The sequence below is a fragment of the Myripristis murdjan genome, chromosome 18, assembly GCF_902150065.1.
Source record: "Myripristis murdjan chromosome 18, fMyrMur1.1, whole genome shotgun sequence".
NCBI classification, from domain to species: Eukaryota; Metazoa; Chordata; class Actinopteri; order Holocentriformes; family Holocentridae; genus Myripristis; species Myripristis murdjan.
The window spans coordinates 18,689,875-18,705,894 of NC_043997.1; the positions used below are offsets into that span (position 1 = coordinate 18,689,875).

Below are 16,020 nucleotides of genomic sequence, written 5' to 3' on the forward strand. Positions count from 1 at the left end.
GAGGACAGGTTTTCATTGCAGTTATGGTAAGTCTTGTGGCATTAATTATTCAATCAGTAGATGAGCTATGAATATTCATGTTCACAACTGAAACTGCAATTACTTACTGAATTGATTGGTCAGGTGGGAAGCAAACAGATAACACCTTCTGTGTATTTAATGTTCATTATTATGATTTCAAATGATAGACAAGAATGAAAAGATTAAAAATGGCATGATATACCCCCACTGTAAAACTGGAGAATTATTCACATTTGTCTAAATATTGGGATGAACTCTCCATCTGGACTATGTATATTTTTTTTGCAATGGAAATTGAATATGTTGACACAAAGTTGATCCATGTCCTACACTCTTACATACATTTCCTTACTTTGATAAGGAAATACTGTTTTACATTTTTCCACTTTTCCAAAACAATAGGAACAATTAAGTTATGACAAAAAATACTGTATTCATCAAACGATGTTTATTAAAAAAAACAAAAATCAAATATCTTCGAAAGGAAATGCCATGACATCAAATATCTTAATCGGGACAACTCTATTGTATTTACAACATATACAGGTTTTAAAAACAGGGCAAACAAGTACATTACCGGGGGGCTCCTCTGCAAGTAGATAAAGGGGCATTCCACATTTTAAAACTGGTTTAAACTTGTTAAACTTCTGTTTTGGATGTATGTCTACCTAAATGTACACACAGGCACTGATTGTTCCCTCACATCAGATCATGTAATTACTACAGAGTTAAAAATGTCCCCAAGGACCAGTTTTGACCATTCTTGACAGTTTCAGTCTTCTTGGAAACGGATGTGCTTGTTAGCCTCCTTGGCCCGGGATATGATGATTTTTTCTGCTTTAGATATGAGCTGGAGTTTAAAACAGAAAACCAAAATTAGATGCAAGAGCAAGTGAAAAGGAGACACCGTTTCAGGTCTAGTGATGGTACGTCACTATATGTTTGTATGTGCACATTATTGTCTGTGCTAGCCCACTGTATCTCATAATGGACTGTGTTTGGGATTAACTGCCACAGTGTAATTATGTTTTTACACCTCAAATATTTTATGTGGGTTCCTCAAAATCTGGGTAAGACCTACTTCATGTGATTGTAAGCAGGATATGTACCTATACGGAATATTTGACCAAGATATATTGTTGCGCATGTAAACACGAGGTATTTCTAAATGGAAATTTTAAAAAGGAAAATCCCACCTTCTCTGTACCCCGCTTTTTCTCCCTTGGACGATTCAGCTTGACTTGGCGGTCCACCAAGATCTTCTGCCAGTACCTTTGTTCATGGTCACCTATAAAAGAAAAAATTTACTGCCTGACTGTTACAGTTCACTCAAAGGTAAATTTCATTTTTAAGCTTTTAAGTGGTACAACCTCAACTGTGAAATACCTGAAAGAACTTAGAAAAGCAGACACTCTCCAAATAAATTATTATGCTGTCATCAATTATGAAAACCAGAGCACTAACTCAGAAATCTCACACCCTCTCCTGACCCTCACTGTTTATATGTATGCACACCAGCTACATTAAGTGTACTATACACAAATGTACTACACACAAAGTAAAGTGCATGAACACATCTCTCCCTTGAAATAAATATTAAATATTAATGTTATTATTAAAAATAAACTTTGTACCAGTAAGAATCTCAAGTCTCCAGCTATGTTCTTTCTGTAGCTCTGCTTTGGCACCGACAATGGCTTTGGCGTCTTCTGGAGTCTGAAAGCGGATGTGACCTTCAGCATCCCCATCCAGTGTGTCGATGTATGCAACTGGTGATATTTTGGAAAGAGCATCCTATACAAAACAAGCACAAACATTTATTAACTGATGAGCAAATGACAACCTAGTGATAATGGATATTTATACAATTCATGTTATGCAGATTCAGAAAAATTATTACTTTTGAGGGAGAGAGAGAGTGCAGCCCCCATTATAAGTCTGAAGCCTGTTTAGAGTTTATAATGATTAGATTATCAATTTTATACAAAGATGCTGAATCTAACGCACAACTTGAATCTCTGTAATTGATGCCACTATTAAACTGGTTCAAAAAAGTAATATCTACATACTTGGGGGTTTCCATTTTACATTAAATAAAAGTTTTTCAATAGAAGTCCTTATCTATGGTGTAGGTATTCCTTTTGAACAGCTGTATAATCAAAAATCAATACAGCTGCATGCTGAAAGGGGATCATAAAATGCCATGAATACACTAACTTTGATGAACTTCCTCGCTGGCAGTGGTTTGGTGTCTGTAATCTTCAGGATGACACCACTTGTAAACTGAGGACCCTGGGTGGTCTCTTTCTTTTTACTACTTGGAACTGCAAGAAAAAAAAATGCATACATAAGTAAATGTATGAAACATAATTACAAATAACAGGAACTCCTTTTATCACCAGCACCAAAAAAATACTACATCTATTAATTATATTATTCAATTCTTACCAATATGTCTTACTACTTTGAGGTGTGAACAGTCAGAAGTATAACTTCGACATCCCCTAGCTGGTCATTAATTTGATTAGATTTTTTAAATGATGCACTGAATTTGGATGTTACCTTAGAAGAAGTTAACGTAATAAAATTTAGAATATCAAGGGGACAAAAAGCAGATTCCACCAAATGAGGGTAACAGAATTGAAAAATATTAATCCTTTATCTTTATCATTAGTATTATTATTTAACCAGGGCTGTAGTTTGATAGAATTGGTTGTCTACAAAATAAACAAACAAATAAACATGATCTGAATTAAAAAAAAAAAAAAACAGAATTACACAAATTGAAAATAAAAAATACTTTTTTTGAATTGATGCAAACCTGGGTTTTACAGCAAGAAGCCAAGTAGTGGGGATTTTTATTTCAATATCTTTCTGTCAGACAAGTATAAATGTAAAGCATATGGCTTTCAACCCCGTAATGTATATGTCTCTTATGTCTGTGAACCAGTGGTGCTCTTTTCCCTTTCTGGCATGTAGGCCACAGATGGTCCACATGAGCACAAGTCAGCACAGGGGCAACTCACGGTTTTCATTTTGTAGATTATTATCTGTCTCGTTGAGACTCTTGTCTTCCTTGTGGTCGATCTTCGAAATGCACATCTTCAGGGACGCCATGCTCTGCTTCTGCAAGGTCAAGTACTCCTGCTTCAATTCAAGCCATTCTTTCCTTCAGCAGGGCAAAGAGGGAAGAAAGAGGTAGCAAAATGGATCATATTAGCATTTATTGCCCCAAGATGTTCAGTGCATTATATTCATTTACAGTCTGAAGGAGTTTTGACTTCTGACTTCATTGATGTTAATGAAATGAGGGAGCATACTTGGTGAGAACCCGCAGTGGGATGACCTCTTCGCCAATTTTCAATTTCTCCTTGTGTTTCTTCTTTCTCTTCCTCTTTGCTTTGAGCATGGAAGCATCTCCCTTCTCATCCCCCTCCTCAGCCTCTGTCTGCTTGTCACTTTCAGCAGGTGCATCTAAAACAGAATAAATGCACTTGACACAACAGCAAATACGCGCTTCAGGATTTGAGTTCTCCAAAGACAAATAAGGGCTCACCACACAAAAATGACCTAGGTTTATCTACAAAATTCATACCCTGAAGTAAAATGTGTATCCATTGTGAACCAGCAAAAATTAAAAAAAAAAAAAAAATGATTTCTATAAGTAAAGACTTCACCAGGGTGTCTACTCTGTCAAGTTTCACAAAGGTAAATTTAGGACAATTTTTAGAAGAAACAAATCTGGCATCGGCAGTCTTCACAGCAAATTGAACTTGTGAAATGTGTTAAATAAACGAGCATAAAATCAAAATTGTTTGGGCGTGAAGTTCAACTGGATTCAGTGAAGAAAAAAATGTGTTTGTATATTGTATTACTAACCATGATGAGACATTTTCATTTTTCAGACTTTTGAGGGACCCACAGATGCCCTGACCACTTACTTTGTGTGCCACTCCTCTTTGCTTTGTCTTTGCCTCCATCATCACCTTCACTGGTCTTCCTCATCTTGGACGGTATTCCCTCTTCACTTTCAGGTCCCTCTGCCGTCTGTGACCGCCGTCTTTTTTTGTCTGACTGTTTGGCCGGTGTCTTCTGAGAGCTGCTGGTCTCTGCCTCAGTGCCCTCTGCCACCGAGCGCTTCTTCTTTCGCTCTGATGGCTCTGTTTCCATTTCCTGCTCCTTGGCTTCATCTGCGGACGTCTGTGCTGCCGTTCCCTCTTTCTTTTTCTTCTTCTTGCGCTTTTTCTTCTCCTCCTCCTCACCTATGACAATGTCAAGTGGAGGGCATGAACACACCAAATAGTGTCCACAAGCTTTCTCAATATTACATCATTAGGTTTATTGTGAGTCAGAGATTATGACTGCGGTACTAAGTGGCAGGAATTTAAAAGAATGCTGCGTTTGCTCTGTGTTTCCTAATCATACCTGGTGGGGCATTGTCAGCTGGTAGAGGAAGAGGCTTCCTATTTTTTGTCTTGGGGAAAATCCCTGGTTTCCTGGGAGCATCTTCAGGAGGGTTGTTCAGCATCTGTTCCAAAGATAAGCCTCCAGTTATTATTAGCATTTTTTTTTTCTCAGCAATACAAACATGGGAGTGACAATCATAACTTTGAGTTATCTCACCTCAATGGCTTTCTGTGCTTGCTCCTCTTTCTCAAACTCGACAAAGGCGAAACCCTTGGAGTCTCCTGTGCTCTTGTATCTGGGGATGCTGATGTAAACCACGTTCCCGCATTTCGTGAACACTCTTTCGATCCAGCCGTGTGTCACATCCTTAGGCAAAAGTTCCTGAACAATAAATTACACATATTACTAAGTGACTCAAGCATGTTCTTGAGGAGCATTGGTTCTTGTGATTATGGCAAACAAAGTCTCCCCACTATAAAAGCCAGGGAAAGGTTTATCACAGGTAATGATGTTGCTAATTCCTATGTTATCATCCACAGTGATCATTCATATAGATCTAAATTCAGAGAAATCAGTAAAGCAGGCTCAAGATTTCCATGTTCATCACCTTTATCTGATTAATTTTTTTCTACTAAATTTAGTGCCAAGAATGCTGAGGCCTTCAAAATATTTGGACATGATCTCAGTTCTTGAGCAGCATTTGAAAAAGTGAGATGGTGTTTTGCAGCACCATCAGAGAGCTGATGAGTTAACATAATAACTCACTAACATATTTGTGGGCACTTTGATTGTTTGAAGATGAATGAAATAAAACCAGAAACAGAACCACATGCTATTATTGCCTTTCAGTGAGGAAGTAGTAACTTTTTAGGCCACAACCAGAAGCATCTATTATTGGAAAAATGAGGAGTCCATGCAATGTGTGCAGCAAATAAAGGTTAAAAGAGGAAACTTTCTTTACCACATAGACTGTGCGGCTGTCTACATTCTTCGGTTCCTCTCCGATTGGATGCTGACGCCTAATTTTATTTCCCTCTAGGTTAACCTGAAATATGGAAAATATTAACTGATTTAAGCTCAATTAAAAAAAAAACTGTACCAGTGCAACAACTCAAAGGTATGTTTTTTCAGCCTCAGAAATAATGTAAAACAAAATGTAATGATCTTATAACAATACCTCAACGACTGATGAATTTTTCAGCGCTCTGGCAATCAACTTGGTGTCAGTTGTGAGCTTTTTCATTCGGTTGAAGCTCGTCAGCACGGAGATGTCAACATCTGACAAAAACAAAAGATTTAGGCCGATGTTAGACACAAAATCCAATGCCTGTAAGCGAACATCTCTTAGGAGGGAGGATGTTGTGACAGTGAGAGCCAGTTTACATCAACAAAACATGCTGGACAAAATATATATATATATATATAATTAATTCAGCAGCATCATATTGTCAGGCCGATTGGAGGGAGTTGGGGGTCAGCCATCCTTTCACCTGGCTAACTGCTTCATCCTAAATTCCAGATGAAACATTTGTTCAAGAAAATCCAAAGTGCTGCACCAATTTAAACTGTAATAGTGAAAATAACTTCAAATGCTACAGAGCACAAAATTCTCAAAGCTGTCCTTACATCCGTCCCGTGACTCGTCGATGAGCTGTCTGAGGAAGCGGTCCTTGTGGAGGTTGACATCACCGAACCAGAACTCCACCTGCTTCTTCACATCGCTCAGCAGCTGCTTGACCCGGGACCTCTTCTTCTTCTCGTTCTCCTTGTTCTTACTGCTGGGATCTGCAGCTGCTGCATGGCTCCTCTCTGTGTCCAGCATCATGCGAGACTGCAGAGCTGCACATGACAGGAACACATACTCATGACCAGCCAGCACATTCAAATTAAAATCAGTGTCAACCACACTTTGAGTATAAAGTTGATTTATATTATTGCTGTGTTCATGAGCCAAAGATAGTAGAGAACTACAAGTACAGGGTTGCCACTCTGTTGAGAAAATCATTTTCCAAGACATACTGAATGACGTGGGTACATGTTCACTGTTGCTCACAGAAAGTCATCTTAGAATGGCTCAAAATGGACCAAATTCTCAAACTGCATGCTGCATTTGAATATGTAACCTCAGCCTAAGTGTATAATGTTCCAGGATTTCGCTCAAATTTTCATACACATTTAACCAGTTGTTGAATTTCCCAGGTGTTTTCCCATGAGTGGAAAACTAGTCTATAAATCTGCAGATTTTCCAGGATCTGTGGAGAAACTGTAGTAGCTAAAAGGGCCAAAGTTAAGAGAGAGACACATGACAAATCTGCATGCAGGGCAGAAGTAGGTCAATACCCCCTCATAAGCACAATTCAAAGAAGAACCATCCAATTTTATAACCATATAAACAACAACAATATAATCCCAAAGTAAATAAGAAACCTTGGCCTTGCTGCTGGGTTCACTCTGCACCAAAACGCAGGTGGAGACAGCTGCAGGAAATATTACCACATCAGAGAGTCTTATTAATCCTAAATCCAACTAATTTCTGAAAAGTACATCTGCACGTCATAATTCAAGGACAGAAGCGATGAAATTTAACATTTGTCATCAGATAGACTGCACAGATTGATGTATCTTAAGTTCTCATTGATGTTTCTAATTTGTCATCAGAGTAACTATTCTGAATTGTGTCAATATCATTAGATTCTCCTGATTCATTTATGTGGCCACTATCTTTTAACCTGCATTTGTACTGCATGTATGCTTTGGCAAGGACTATGTTTATATTTAATGCCAATAAAGACCATTTGAATTGAAACTAATGAATTAACACAATCATTAAGATTGTGATGTTAAGAAGGAAATCGAGATCTAAACTAACAGGAAGCCAATTCTAGTTATTGTTATGATCTTAAGAAGATCAGTGTATGTTTGCAAGGGTTTAAAAGTCTCTATGAACTATTAATGTGTTCAAGGTAAACTTTCAGGTGTAGCTCCACATAAAAGCAAAGGGAGAGCAAGTTTGTGGGGTAGACTAACATCACCTAATTCAGATTTCACATTTACACTCAGTCGCTATGAAGCAAACCTCACTGAAGCGAAAGGGGTCTCATTAACAAAATCACTATGTTTAAATTCAAAATGTGCATGGAAAACATCAGCATGTCCAGCCACTACCGACACATGAGCATGCTGTAAGGTCAACAGGTAAAACACCGCATTTATTAAGACCCACTGACTCTTAGGTTAACTATCCTCCCCTCTGTTTTGCTAGCTAACGTGAATCATGTGTTAGCAAAGACTGACCAACCCATACCGCCAAACGCGCCAACTTCAACAAGCCTCAAGTTAAAACCTGGAAGTTAGCGGCTGTTTAGAAAAGCAGGCAGGCAAGTCGGAGCTCCCAGTCTGTCTAAACAACATGTAGTTTATCGACATGTTTACCCTGTTTCCACGCCGGAGCCCGTTCCCTGCAAGCGGATGATAAAGTTACATGTAACTGCAAGCCGCTGCTGTGGATTCATGCAAACGGCATTGATTCGTTTTTTTGGCACGTCGCATAGTAAATTCGTCATACCAGTAACAAGCACTGTCAGGGACTTTTTTCCCTAGGATGGTGAAGGCATGGTCTAAAGGACACACGTTACTGCGCTGCAGCTGTTCCGTAATCTTGCCCATAATTAATTTATGTTTATCCCTAATCTTAATTTAAGCCTAACCCTACCCTTCACCACTGAGTCAAGATGACTACACAAAAAAAAAGAAATGTGAAAATGACTTCGCCATCCTAGAGAAATAATACTTACCGTCAAGCAAGGCAATCCAAACCAAATTACGCTTCCGAATAAGATTCTCAAAATAAGATTTTTATTTTATTTTATTTTATTTTACTGATCACTACGCACGAAGTGAATCAAATCAAATCTCATTTATTTAGCATTTTATATATAATCATGCAACATAGCGCACTTCGCAGACAGCGAAAGTAATCACAATTTGATTAGGAGACGAGAAAATTTGTCTTTTTGCCTCTGGTTTTATTTTGAAATAAAAATATACATTTCCGGGTTTGTTGTAGTTTTTTGTGTGACTTGACGCAGCTGTTCCGCTGCCTTTAAGCGCTGTCGGAAACGTGCGCAGTGAGTCGCACAGTGAAGTGAATTTTCATCGCAGAAATGAGCATTTCGCTGTTGGTCCACAGCACGAGCTGCAAACCCGCTCCTGTGTACGTTGAGTGGAGTTGGACCTTCTCTGGTGTATCCTTAGGAATTTATGTTTTTATTTTTACAGTCTATGATAATGCACCAGAGGAATGGGGATGAGACAGTGCACTTCTTTCACATTGTTCTGTCTGTATAACAAAGAGTTACTTTGACTGGACTGGCTGAGTTGTCATCTTTGTCATCATTATGAAGACATTAGGCCTCATTCATTCATTCATTCATAAACTTATTACCTGTCAATCACTCGAGTTGCTCTGGAGTCTACTTGTCACTATTAAACTATTTTCAACAGATCTGCGTCAATTTGTAGCAAAAGCCAATTTTTATTTTATTTTTTTGTATCTTATATTAATCATCAGCTGGCAGAATAATTTTCTGTGTCCAACATGGCCGGTTAGCTCAGTTGGTTAGAGCGTGGTGCTAATAACGCCAAGGTCGCGGGTTCGATCCCCGTACTGGCCAGTCAGGTTTTGTACATGTGATTTAAATTTCCAGACAAGGGGCAGAAAGTGTGTGCTCGGAAAATCCAGATAAAGGTGTCATGTGGCCAGACGCCCAACAAGTCACAACATCCCTATGTTATAATACTGAACATGTGAGTTTGTTCTGTGGGAAGCACCAGGGAACTTTGTACTCACTCAAGTCACAGGCTGGGTCTCATGAGCAAAGTACTGATGTTGATCAGTACTGCTCTTTCCTGCACTCTGTATCCTCTTGCCTGTCAGAAGTATTTTCAGTATCTCTTAGTTTTTTGTTTTGTTTTTTTTGTTGTTGTTGTTGTTGTTGTTGTTGTAACTTATGAAACAAAGCTAGAGGAGAGTGATTATGTAAGCCTTCATCATAAACTCAAAATGCTGTCAAACTTCTCCAGCTTCTTGCGCATGTCGTCCTCGGTGCAGCGCTCTATCCTGCTCTTGATGAGCTGTGAGAGTCTCTGGTAGAAGGCCTTCGCCCACAAGCTTTCCAAACAGTGGATTGATATGTTGCACACGTTGCGGAGCACCATGACCAGCTTCTCGTCGCTGCTGACCTCACACCTGCCAAACACCCATTTCCCCCATTCTTCCCACATCAGGTCATCTGTGAAGGTCACAGCAAAGCTTCCCTCCTCAGAGGCTGCGCACAGGGACTCGGCTTCCTCATCGGTCAAGTTGTTCCATATGGCGCTGTACGAAAAAAGGCAAAGGAGAAGATTCAGAAAATGCTCAAATTGTTGAAACATAGAATAAAAAATATTCTTGAAAAACTATTTTCCAGTGAGACAAGCCTTTCACCCACACAACTTTACTCAGAGGATATGGAGTGAGGTCCTTCAGTGACAGCAGACCTGTGTAGGTCACTCGGTTTGCCTCCATCCTGTGAGGCAAATCATCCAGCTCAGCTACAGTTTCTTATAGCAATCACAGAATGAATTACAAGGCTAATTAAATCATTACATTTGAAACATCACATTTTCAATATCAGTATCATATTTGTCAGCTAAAATGCTGCTTGCATAATAAATATGAGACAAATGTGACAAGGAGCATAGAGTGCACTGTAATGTAAAGTTAAAATGCACAGCTTGTTCCCTGTCTAACAAGCAAGGCCACCCAAATGACCAGGTTTCATCTTCCAGCCAACATGAATGGGAAGATGTTGTTTTTGCTCCTGCTTTGTTTCATATTAACTGCTTATTCTCAGTGTAATAAGTTGGTATCACAAGGCTTTGAGATTTGGGTAATGTATGCCTATGTTGTCCACATCAAGCCAAAGTAAATAAATAAAATAATAAAATAAAGTACATACTGAGCTGAAATGCAATTTAACACGCAAGAAAATCAGCCACCCAGTAACATTTTGAGGATAAAAGTTAACAGACATGAGGAATAAGGTATCTGTCTCCATAGTAGTATATTGTACATCCATGTGTGCAAAATATAGCTGCTTAATTTTGTACATGGCTACAGTGTTTTTGGCTGATTTCTGCCATAGCTGCTAATATTGTGGTATTGAGAGAAATAAGACGGGTGATCAGACTTCCCTGTGAGACTTACTATGACACTCACCACAGTTCTTTGAGTGTTTTCGTCTTTCTCATGGCATTGGACAGAGCCAGCAGCTCCTCATCCCCAATATTTGCCCATCCAAGCCTAAAAAAGAGAAATGGGTAAGAGAAGGCTTGAATCATAATCAGGGATGGGAGATTTTCAGTGTTATTCTGTGCTTCAGGATAAAAGTACATTAGCACTTCCCCTCATTTCCAGTGAACCAGCAAATCTATTTCACTGAACACAAATAATTGTGTTCATTGTATAAAAACCCATTTTCTCAATTACAAAACAAAGAATGTCGCCTGTTATCTTACCCTAGGTAGGTCAAATTGTCTGTCACTTGCAGCACATCAGCAAGGACCTGAACTGCACACATATCAAGACTATTTTCTCCAAGCCTGAAAACAAAGAGTAGGACAGGAGTTTGGAGCTTAATTATTACCATTATCATTATTATTTTTGAGTAACTTCTGATAACTCACCAAAGACGCTCACATCTGAGCAGGTGGGGCTGAAGATCTCGAAGTGCCTCAGAACTTACATCTGTCCCAGTCAGATCCAGCTCTGATATTTTCCCTTCTGTCAGGTTCAGGAAATACTTGATGGCATTATAGTCCATGAGGGAGAGCGTTTCATCACTGACATTAAGTCGCAGTGTGTTTGGTTGTACCGCAAGGACCAGTGAGGGGTCCTGGTGCTCAAACAGGCAGTGTAAATAATTCAGCACGTAGGCCCCATTCTCGCACAGAGCCGTGACTTCTCTGACCATCCTCTGACGATAGCTTTCCACCTTATCACCGTGGCAATGCAGTCCCACTTGCCTTGACAAAAGCTTGGCGTTGCGTTCAGAGAGGATTCCAGCGAGGAAGCGGTGGAAGAGGTCCAAGTGGCCACTGTTTGTCTCCTCTCCTGGACTGGCTTTGCGCTCAAGAGCATCGGGAAATGGCTGATCCGTCATTGCACAGAAAACTGCAGCGAAGAACTCTTGAACGGTAAGGTGCGCAAAGGAGTACACGTCCTCAGTGCAGCCGGGCTGTTGTGCCACTGTCTTGTCTAGGAATGTACTCACCAGACTGCATTCCTCCAGACTTGCAACATCTTGGTCGCTGCTGTAGAAAAGTGTTTGATGGTCCATCAGCTTGAAGAAGGCGAGTCGACCCAGCTTCAGCACCACATCGGAGAGCTGGCTCAAGGCCCCTGCTCCTTGGTCCTTGCAAAACGTTTCAGCCCTGTCTTGGGTGTGAGAGCGGAGCAAGGCCACCAGATACTGCACGTAAATATCTGTCATGGTCTTGGGGCTTTCTCCACAGACATGTTTGCTTTCTTTGAGGATGCAGCAAACAATGTGGCAAAATGCAGGTATGTAGCACAGTGTCAGCATGAGTTCATTTGCTGCTACCACTGCAAACATCCTTTCAGCGAGGACCGTCTCTTGGAAGTAACGTTGGAAGAAGTCTTGCACCTCAGTCAAGGAGAAGCCGGCAATGAGCACAAAGCGGTCAATGCAGCCCACAGGGATGTGGCTGAAAGCTGCAGGTCTGCTTGTGAGCAGGACAGAGGAATTGGGCAGCAGTTCGCCTTGCATCAGGCTCGCAAAGACCTCAACCACTTCGCCATCTTCCTCTGGCTCACTGACGAAGACGTCCACATCACAGCTCCTGTAATGTCTGAACTCATCAAAGCCGTCCAAAATGACCAGCAGCCTGCTGTCATTTGCCAAAATGTTGTCCAGCTCCCTAGCCAGGTGCTTGTTTTTACGCAAGACCAACTCTCGGAAGTTTGTGGGTTTGTTGATCAGATTCAGGTCTCTAAAGGTCATGTGGATTATGAAGTCAAAGTCAAGATGGTTCTTGTCATTCGCAAAGTCATGTAGCATCTTCTGCACCAGGATTGTTTTTCCAATGCCAGCCACACCTGTCACCAAAACTTTCTTCACAGGACGCTGTCCAGTTGCATTTAGAAAGAGTTCGGCAGGTGTGATTTTCCTATGAACTGTAGACTTCTGCTGCAAAGACAGTCGCTTTTGTCCAAAAGCAAGCACCTCATGTCTTTTTAGGTCTAAGCCCTGGTGGCCATTGACCAAGAGGAGATTGACATAATGTTCAGCAAAAAGGATTTTCTCTCCATGTCTGGTGTTGTAGTAGAGCATGCTCTCACTCCTGCGCCTAAGGACTTCTTTATGCTTTTGTTTTGCTTTGTTGTACTCTGAGAAAGAAAAATATATGATTGGTATGATTTCTCTGTCTACCTATGGCATGTCTGACATCAGCAATTGACAGTACTGCAGAAAAAAGCAATGCAGGAGGGTATTATGAGCAATACTGTATCTGTGACAAGTAATCTAGCTCACCACATCATTTTCATTGTCAAAAATAATCAAATAACAAAAATGATCTTTAATGCCATCCCCATAATTTGTTGCACATACCTGTGGACTGCAGCTGATGTGTATTGTTTTCTCTGGAGTGTGTCTGTGTGTCTTGGAGATGACTACTAATGGAGATAAATGTCTTGGCTGCTTCCGCGCCTTTACACTCAAGGATATCCAGCACTTTTCGGACTCTTGCCCGTGGCCCCAGATGGCACAGCACCTCCTCACGGTCATCTCGGGTGAACACTTCCTTTGATACGAGGATTTCCAGCAGGTAGTCAATCCGGTCCTCCAGTTCATCGACAAGTGAAACTCGCAAGACTCTAATTGTCCTCAAGTAAGAGTTACACTTATCGTGTTCCACCATGCCTATCCTCACACTCGCTACCAGTGCCAAACAGTGCTTGTTCTGAAATAAGAACAAATCTGATGAATCTAGTTATGATCTGCTGGTAGCAAAAATGAAGTTGGTAAATAGATTCCCCTACACTAATTCCTCGAGTCCTGTGAGTATGTGTCTTTAAAGAGCTGCAGTGTATCAAGTGTCAAGTGAGTGATATACATGAGGAAGTTGTGTTCCCTCGTCAGTTGGAGCTCTGACAAAATCTGAAGATGCGATTACGTGATGACAAATCCAGTGTTGTAATTATAAATGTCAGTGTGGAGGTTTTTTCCTAGTTTATGCAATGTTTATTTTTGTCCAAGTGTCTTGCATTCAGGTTGAATATTATGGATCGGTGTGATGTTTTGATAGGATTTGCAACAATCTGAGCACTTCTTCTGGATAATGCAGTCGACAATGAACAACTGTTAGCGTCACAAGTGCAAGAGCCACAAGAAACAGATTATGAAAGGAATGTATTTGATTTTATTGTTTAGTGATTAACCAGGCATGGGCAGAAAGAGCAACACATCAAGTCACCAGCAGAGGGTCCCCATTGCATGCACATCAAATAGATTCATCTGTTGGGGAGAGGAAGACTCACCTCCCAACCCTATAATTATTTACAAAACTCACATCTCAACAAGAAGGCACATGATAATAAATAGTTAAAAGACAAAACAGAGCATAAATCTTTGCCAAAAAAAATATCTACATAACTTAAGAGCATGAGTAATACATTTGCAATAGTTTGTTCTCATCTCATATACAGTAATATCAAATAACCACACTTTGAAGAAAGGCCAAATGGTGTCTATATTCAGGTTTGTGATGCACTTGATGTCTGCTAAACATTATGGAACTGTCAAAAGTGCAAACCCTGCCTATCTGGCACAGTAACATAAGCATATAAATAGTTTATAAAAAAAATTCCCAAAAACTATTTTGACCCAGATTTGAATATTACATGCTTGCCATCTTCACTAAATGAACCTACAGAGGATTACAAGTACAACTCCAAGTTTGAATGTTGTGCAAGACGAGAGAAAGAATGATACAAGATCAGTATTTCAAATGCAAGGCTGCTTATTTCTGCAATATCAAACTACATCAAGCAAAAATCTGATTCGGAGGGAAAACTGAATTAACCTACTCTGGACGACTGCGCTTGCCTCATGTTCAAACATGCTATGGTGTCGAAAAGTGGTTAAAACGACAAATATGTTTTCCAAAATATCAAAATCACTAAACAAAATATATAAACACTGTAATTTTACAAAACAGATCAAATATAAAAACCTCCACAAGCCATGTTCTTAACATAGACTTGGATGAGTTTCGAGTGCAAAAATAAGTCATGTCTTTTTCCTCAAATTGATTTGCTTCAGTCATACTCCTCTATTAGTGCAATCCAACAAAAATCTTTGTGATGTTCCACTATCTATTTTGCTGATGATGCAATTAAAGCAACTGATATCCTAATTCAAACATTACCTAGTGAAATTACTTGATCAATCACTGAGGTTAAAATGGGCTAAAGGCTTTCAGCTGTGTCACACCTTTTTATCCATATGAGCGATGGTGTATGTGGAATTTTATAGACATTTCACACTCGCCACATGGATAAAAGTTCAGTTTGCAGGAGAAATTTTGGTTTACATGAAAATATTTCTTGGAGACCATCATAGTAAAGGCAAACCTGCTACTATCCAGTGGTTATTACAAACACTGCACCAGTTATCATTCATATGGACATGTAGCTAATCAATGGTGCAATGCCTCTGCATGAGTTGCCCATTAGATAGGTTACAACTAAATACCTCTCTATCACTCACAATGGAATCATAGCCTAGTCTCTTTTGCACAAAACGAAAAGCTGACATGAACTTCAGTTGGAAAAAATGAGTCAAACTGAAGCCTTCATTAACAGTGATGTCCCTTCTCATGAAACAATACTTTAAAATTCTAATTCACCCGCAGCATCTTTGAAGAAAGTAGATCACAACCATTCAAAGGTTCCTCTTCGCTCCAGTCCCCCCAGTCTGAAGCTGTTCATCGAGGACGGTTGTGGGTGATAAAAGAGACGGGGGAATAGTTGAAGTCTCTGCTTGTTGTGTTGGGGACCTTTCCTGGGCCCGTCCAGTCTGTCTGTGGTCCTCCTCTCGTCCCCGTCTCAGGTGTCTCGGCAAGACTGACAGCAGCGGCTCTTGAACTGGGGCAGCGGGCAGAGCTCCAGCTGTCGCACCTTCTCACAGTACCTCGTGCTGTCCCGACACTCTCCTGCTGGGATACACAGAGAATGGCATTTACCGCACACATTCGTTTCATCACCATTTCCGTGTGATAGAGAGGCAAGGGGCTTTCACTCAAGCCAGCTATTTCACTTAAGGAAGATAAGCTTTAAAGGGCATGTGGATTAATCTGTAAATCCTGTTAATTCTCAACATTTAAAGGAGTTAAATTAGACAGTAAGGACTGTCACAGGCACAGCACAATTTATTTGTCAAGAATAATTAATATGGATGTCATTTTTGAAGGGAGAAAACAGAATTGCATAGACAGTAGTGAGAGTAGGTGACTCTGCCTCAGTTCTAC

At 40.1% G+C, this 16,020-nt stretch overlaps 3 protein-coding genes and 1 non-coding gene across 5 annotated transcripts in view; 1 reads left to right on the forward strand and 3 right to left on the reverse strand.

Annotated features, from left to right (window-relative positions):
* Positions 1-449: 449 nt before the first annotated feature.
* Positions 450-8,006, reverse strand: larp7 (La ribonucleoprotein 7, transcriptional regulator). The gene is made up of 13 exons (XM_030076747.1): positions 7,861-8,006; positions 6,055-6,267; positions 5,606-5,706; positions 5,390-5,473; positions 4,645-4,809; positions 4,447-4,549; positions 3,963-4,283; positions 3,342-3,495; positions 3,048-3,190; positions 2,239-2,345; positions 1,656-1,815; positions 1,218-1,309; positions 450-871 (listed from the first exon to the last, which is right to left on the reverse strand). The coding sequence occupies exons 2-13, from the start codon at positions 6,251-6,253 to the stop codon at positions 794-796; spliced, it is 1,707 nt and encodes a 568-aa protein (XP_029932607.1). The 5' UTR covers positions 6,254-6,267; positions 7,861-8,006; the 3' UTR covers positions 450-793.
* A 1,021-nt stretch (positions 8,007-9,027) lies between these two features.
* Positions 9,028-9,101, forward strand: trnai-aau (transfer RNA isoleucine (anticodon AAU)). Its single transcript has one exon. It is a non-coding gene; the product is annotated as a tRNA-Ile (tRNA).
* A 376-nt stretch (positions 9,102-9,477) lies between these two features.
* LOC115376830 (protein NLRC3-like) lies at positions 9,478-13,410 on the reverse strand. Its single transcript, XM_030076619.1, has 6 exons — positions 13,101-13,410; positions 11,155-12,877; positions 10,987-11,070; positions 10,688-10,771; positions 9,918-9,995; positions 9,478-9,805 (listed from the first exon to the last, which is right to left on the reverse strand). The coding sequence occupies exons 1-6, from the start codon at positions 13,408-13,410 to the stop codon at positions 9,478-9,480; spliced, it is 2,607 nt and encodes an 868-aa protein (XP_029932479.1).
* A 526-nt stretch (positions 13,411-13,936) lies between these two features.
* The window catches only part of LOC115376919 (ADAMTS-like protein 1), a 102,825-nt gene continuing 100,741 nt past the window's right edge, over positions 13,937-16,020 (reverse strand). Inside the window, exon 26 of one of the 2 annotated variants that reach the window (XM_030076754.1) lies at positions 13,937-15,705. In XM_030076754.1, the coding sequence (XP_029932614.1) occupies positions 15,599-15,705 (107 nt within the window). In that variant the 3' untranslated portion in view covers positions 13,937-15,598. Of the gene's footprint in view, positions 15,709-16,020 lie in introns of both variants that reach the window. The other variant, XM_030076753.1, reaches the window with a different exon arrangement.

Excerpts from the sequence above, each read along its gene's own strand:
- larp7 (XM_030076747.1), bottom strand. The coding sequence starts at position 6,253 with ATGATGCTGGACACAGAGAGGAGCCATGCAGCAGCTGCAGATCCCAGC. Across the intron at positions 4,810-5,389 it reads ACAGCCGCACAGTCTATGTG|GAACTTTTGCCTAAGGATGT; the intron begins GTAAAGAAAGTT and ends TTTATTGTTCAG. Across the intron at positions 2,346-3,047 it reads TAATCTACAAAATGAAAACC|TTCCAAGTAGTAAAAAGAAA; the intron begins GTGAGTTGCCCC and ends TTTTTCTTGCAG.
- LOC115376830 (XM_030076619.1), bottom strand. The coding sequence starts at position 13,410 with ATGGTGGAACACGATAAGTGTAACTCTTACTTGAGGACAATTAGAGTC. Across the intron at positions 9,996-10,687 it reads AAAACACTCAAAGAACTGTG|GATGGAGGCAAACCGAGTGA; the intron begins GTGAGTGTCATA and ends TTTGCCTCACAG. Across the intron at positions 9,806-9,917 it reads TATCCTCTGAGTAAAGTTGT|CGCCATATGGAACAACTTGA; the intron begins GTGGGTGAAAGG and ends TTTTTCGTACAG.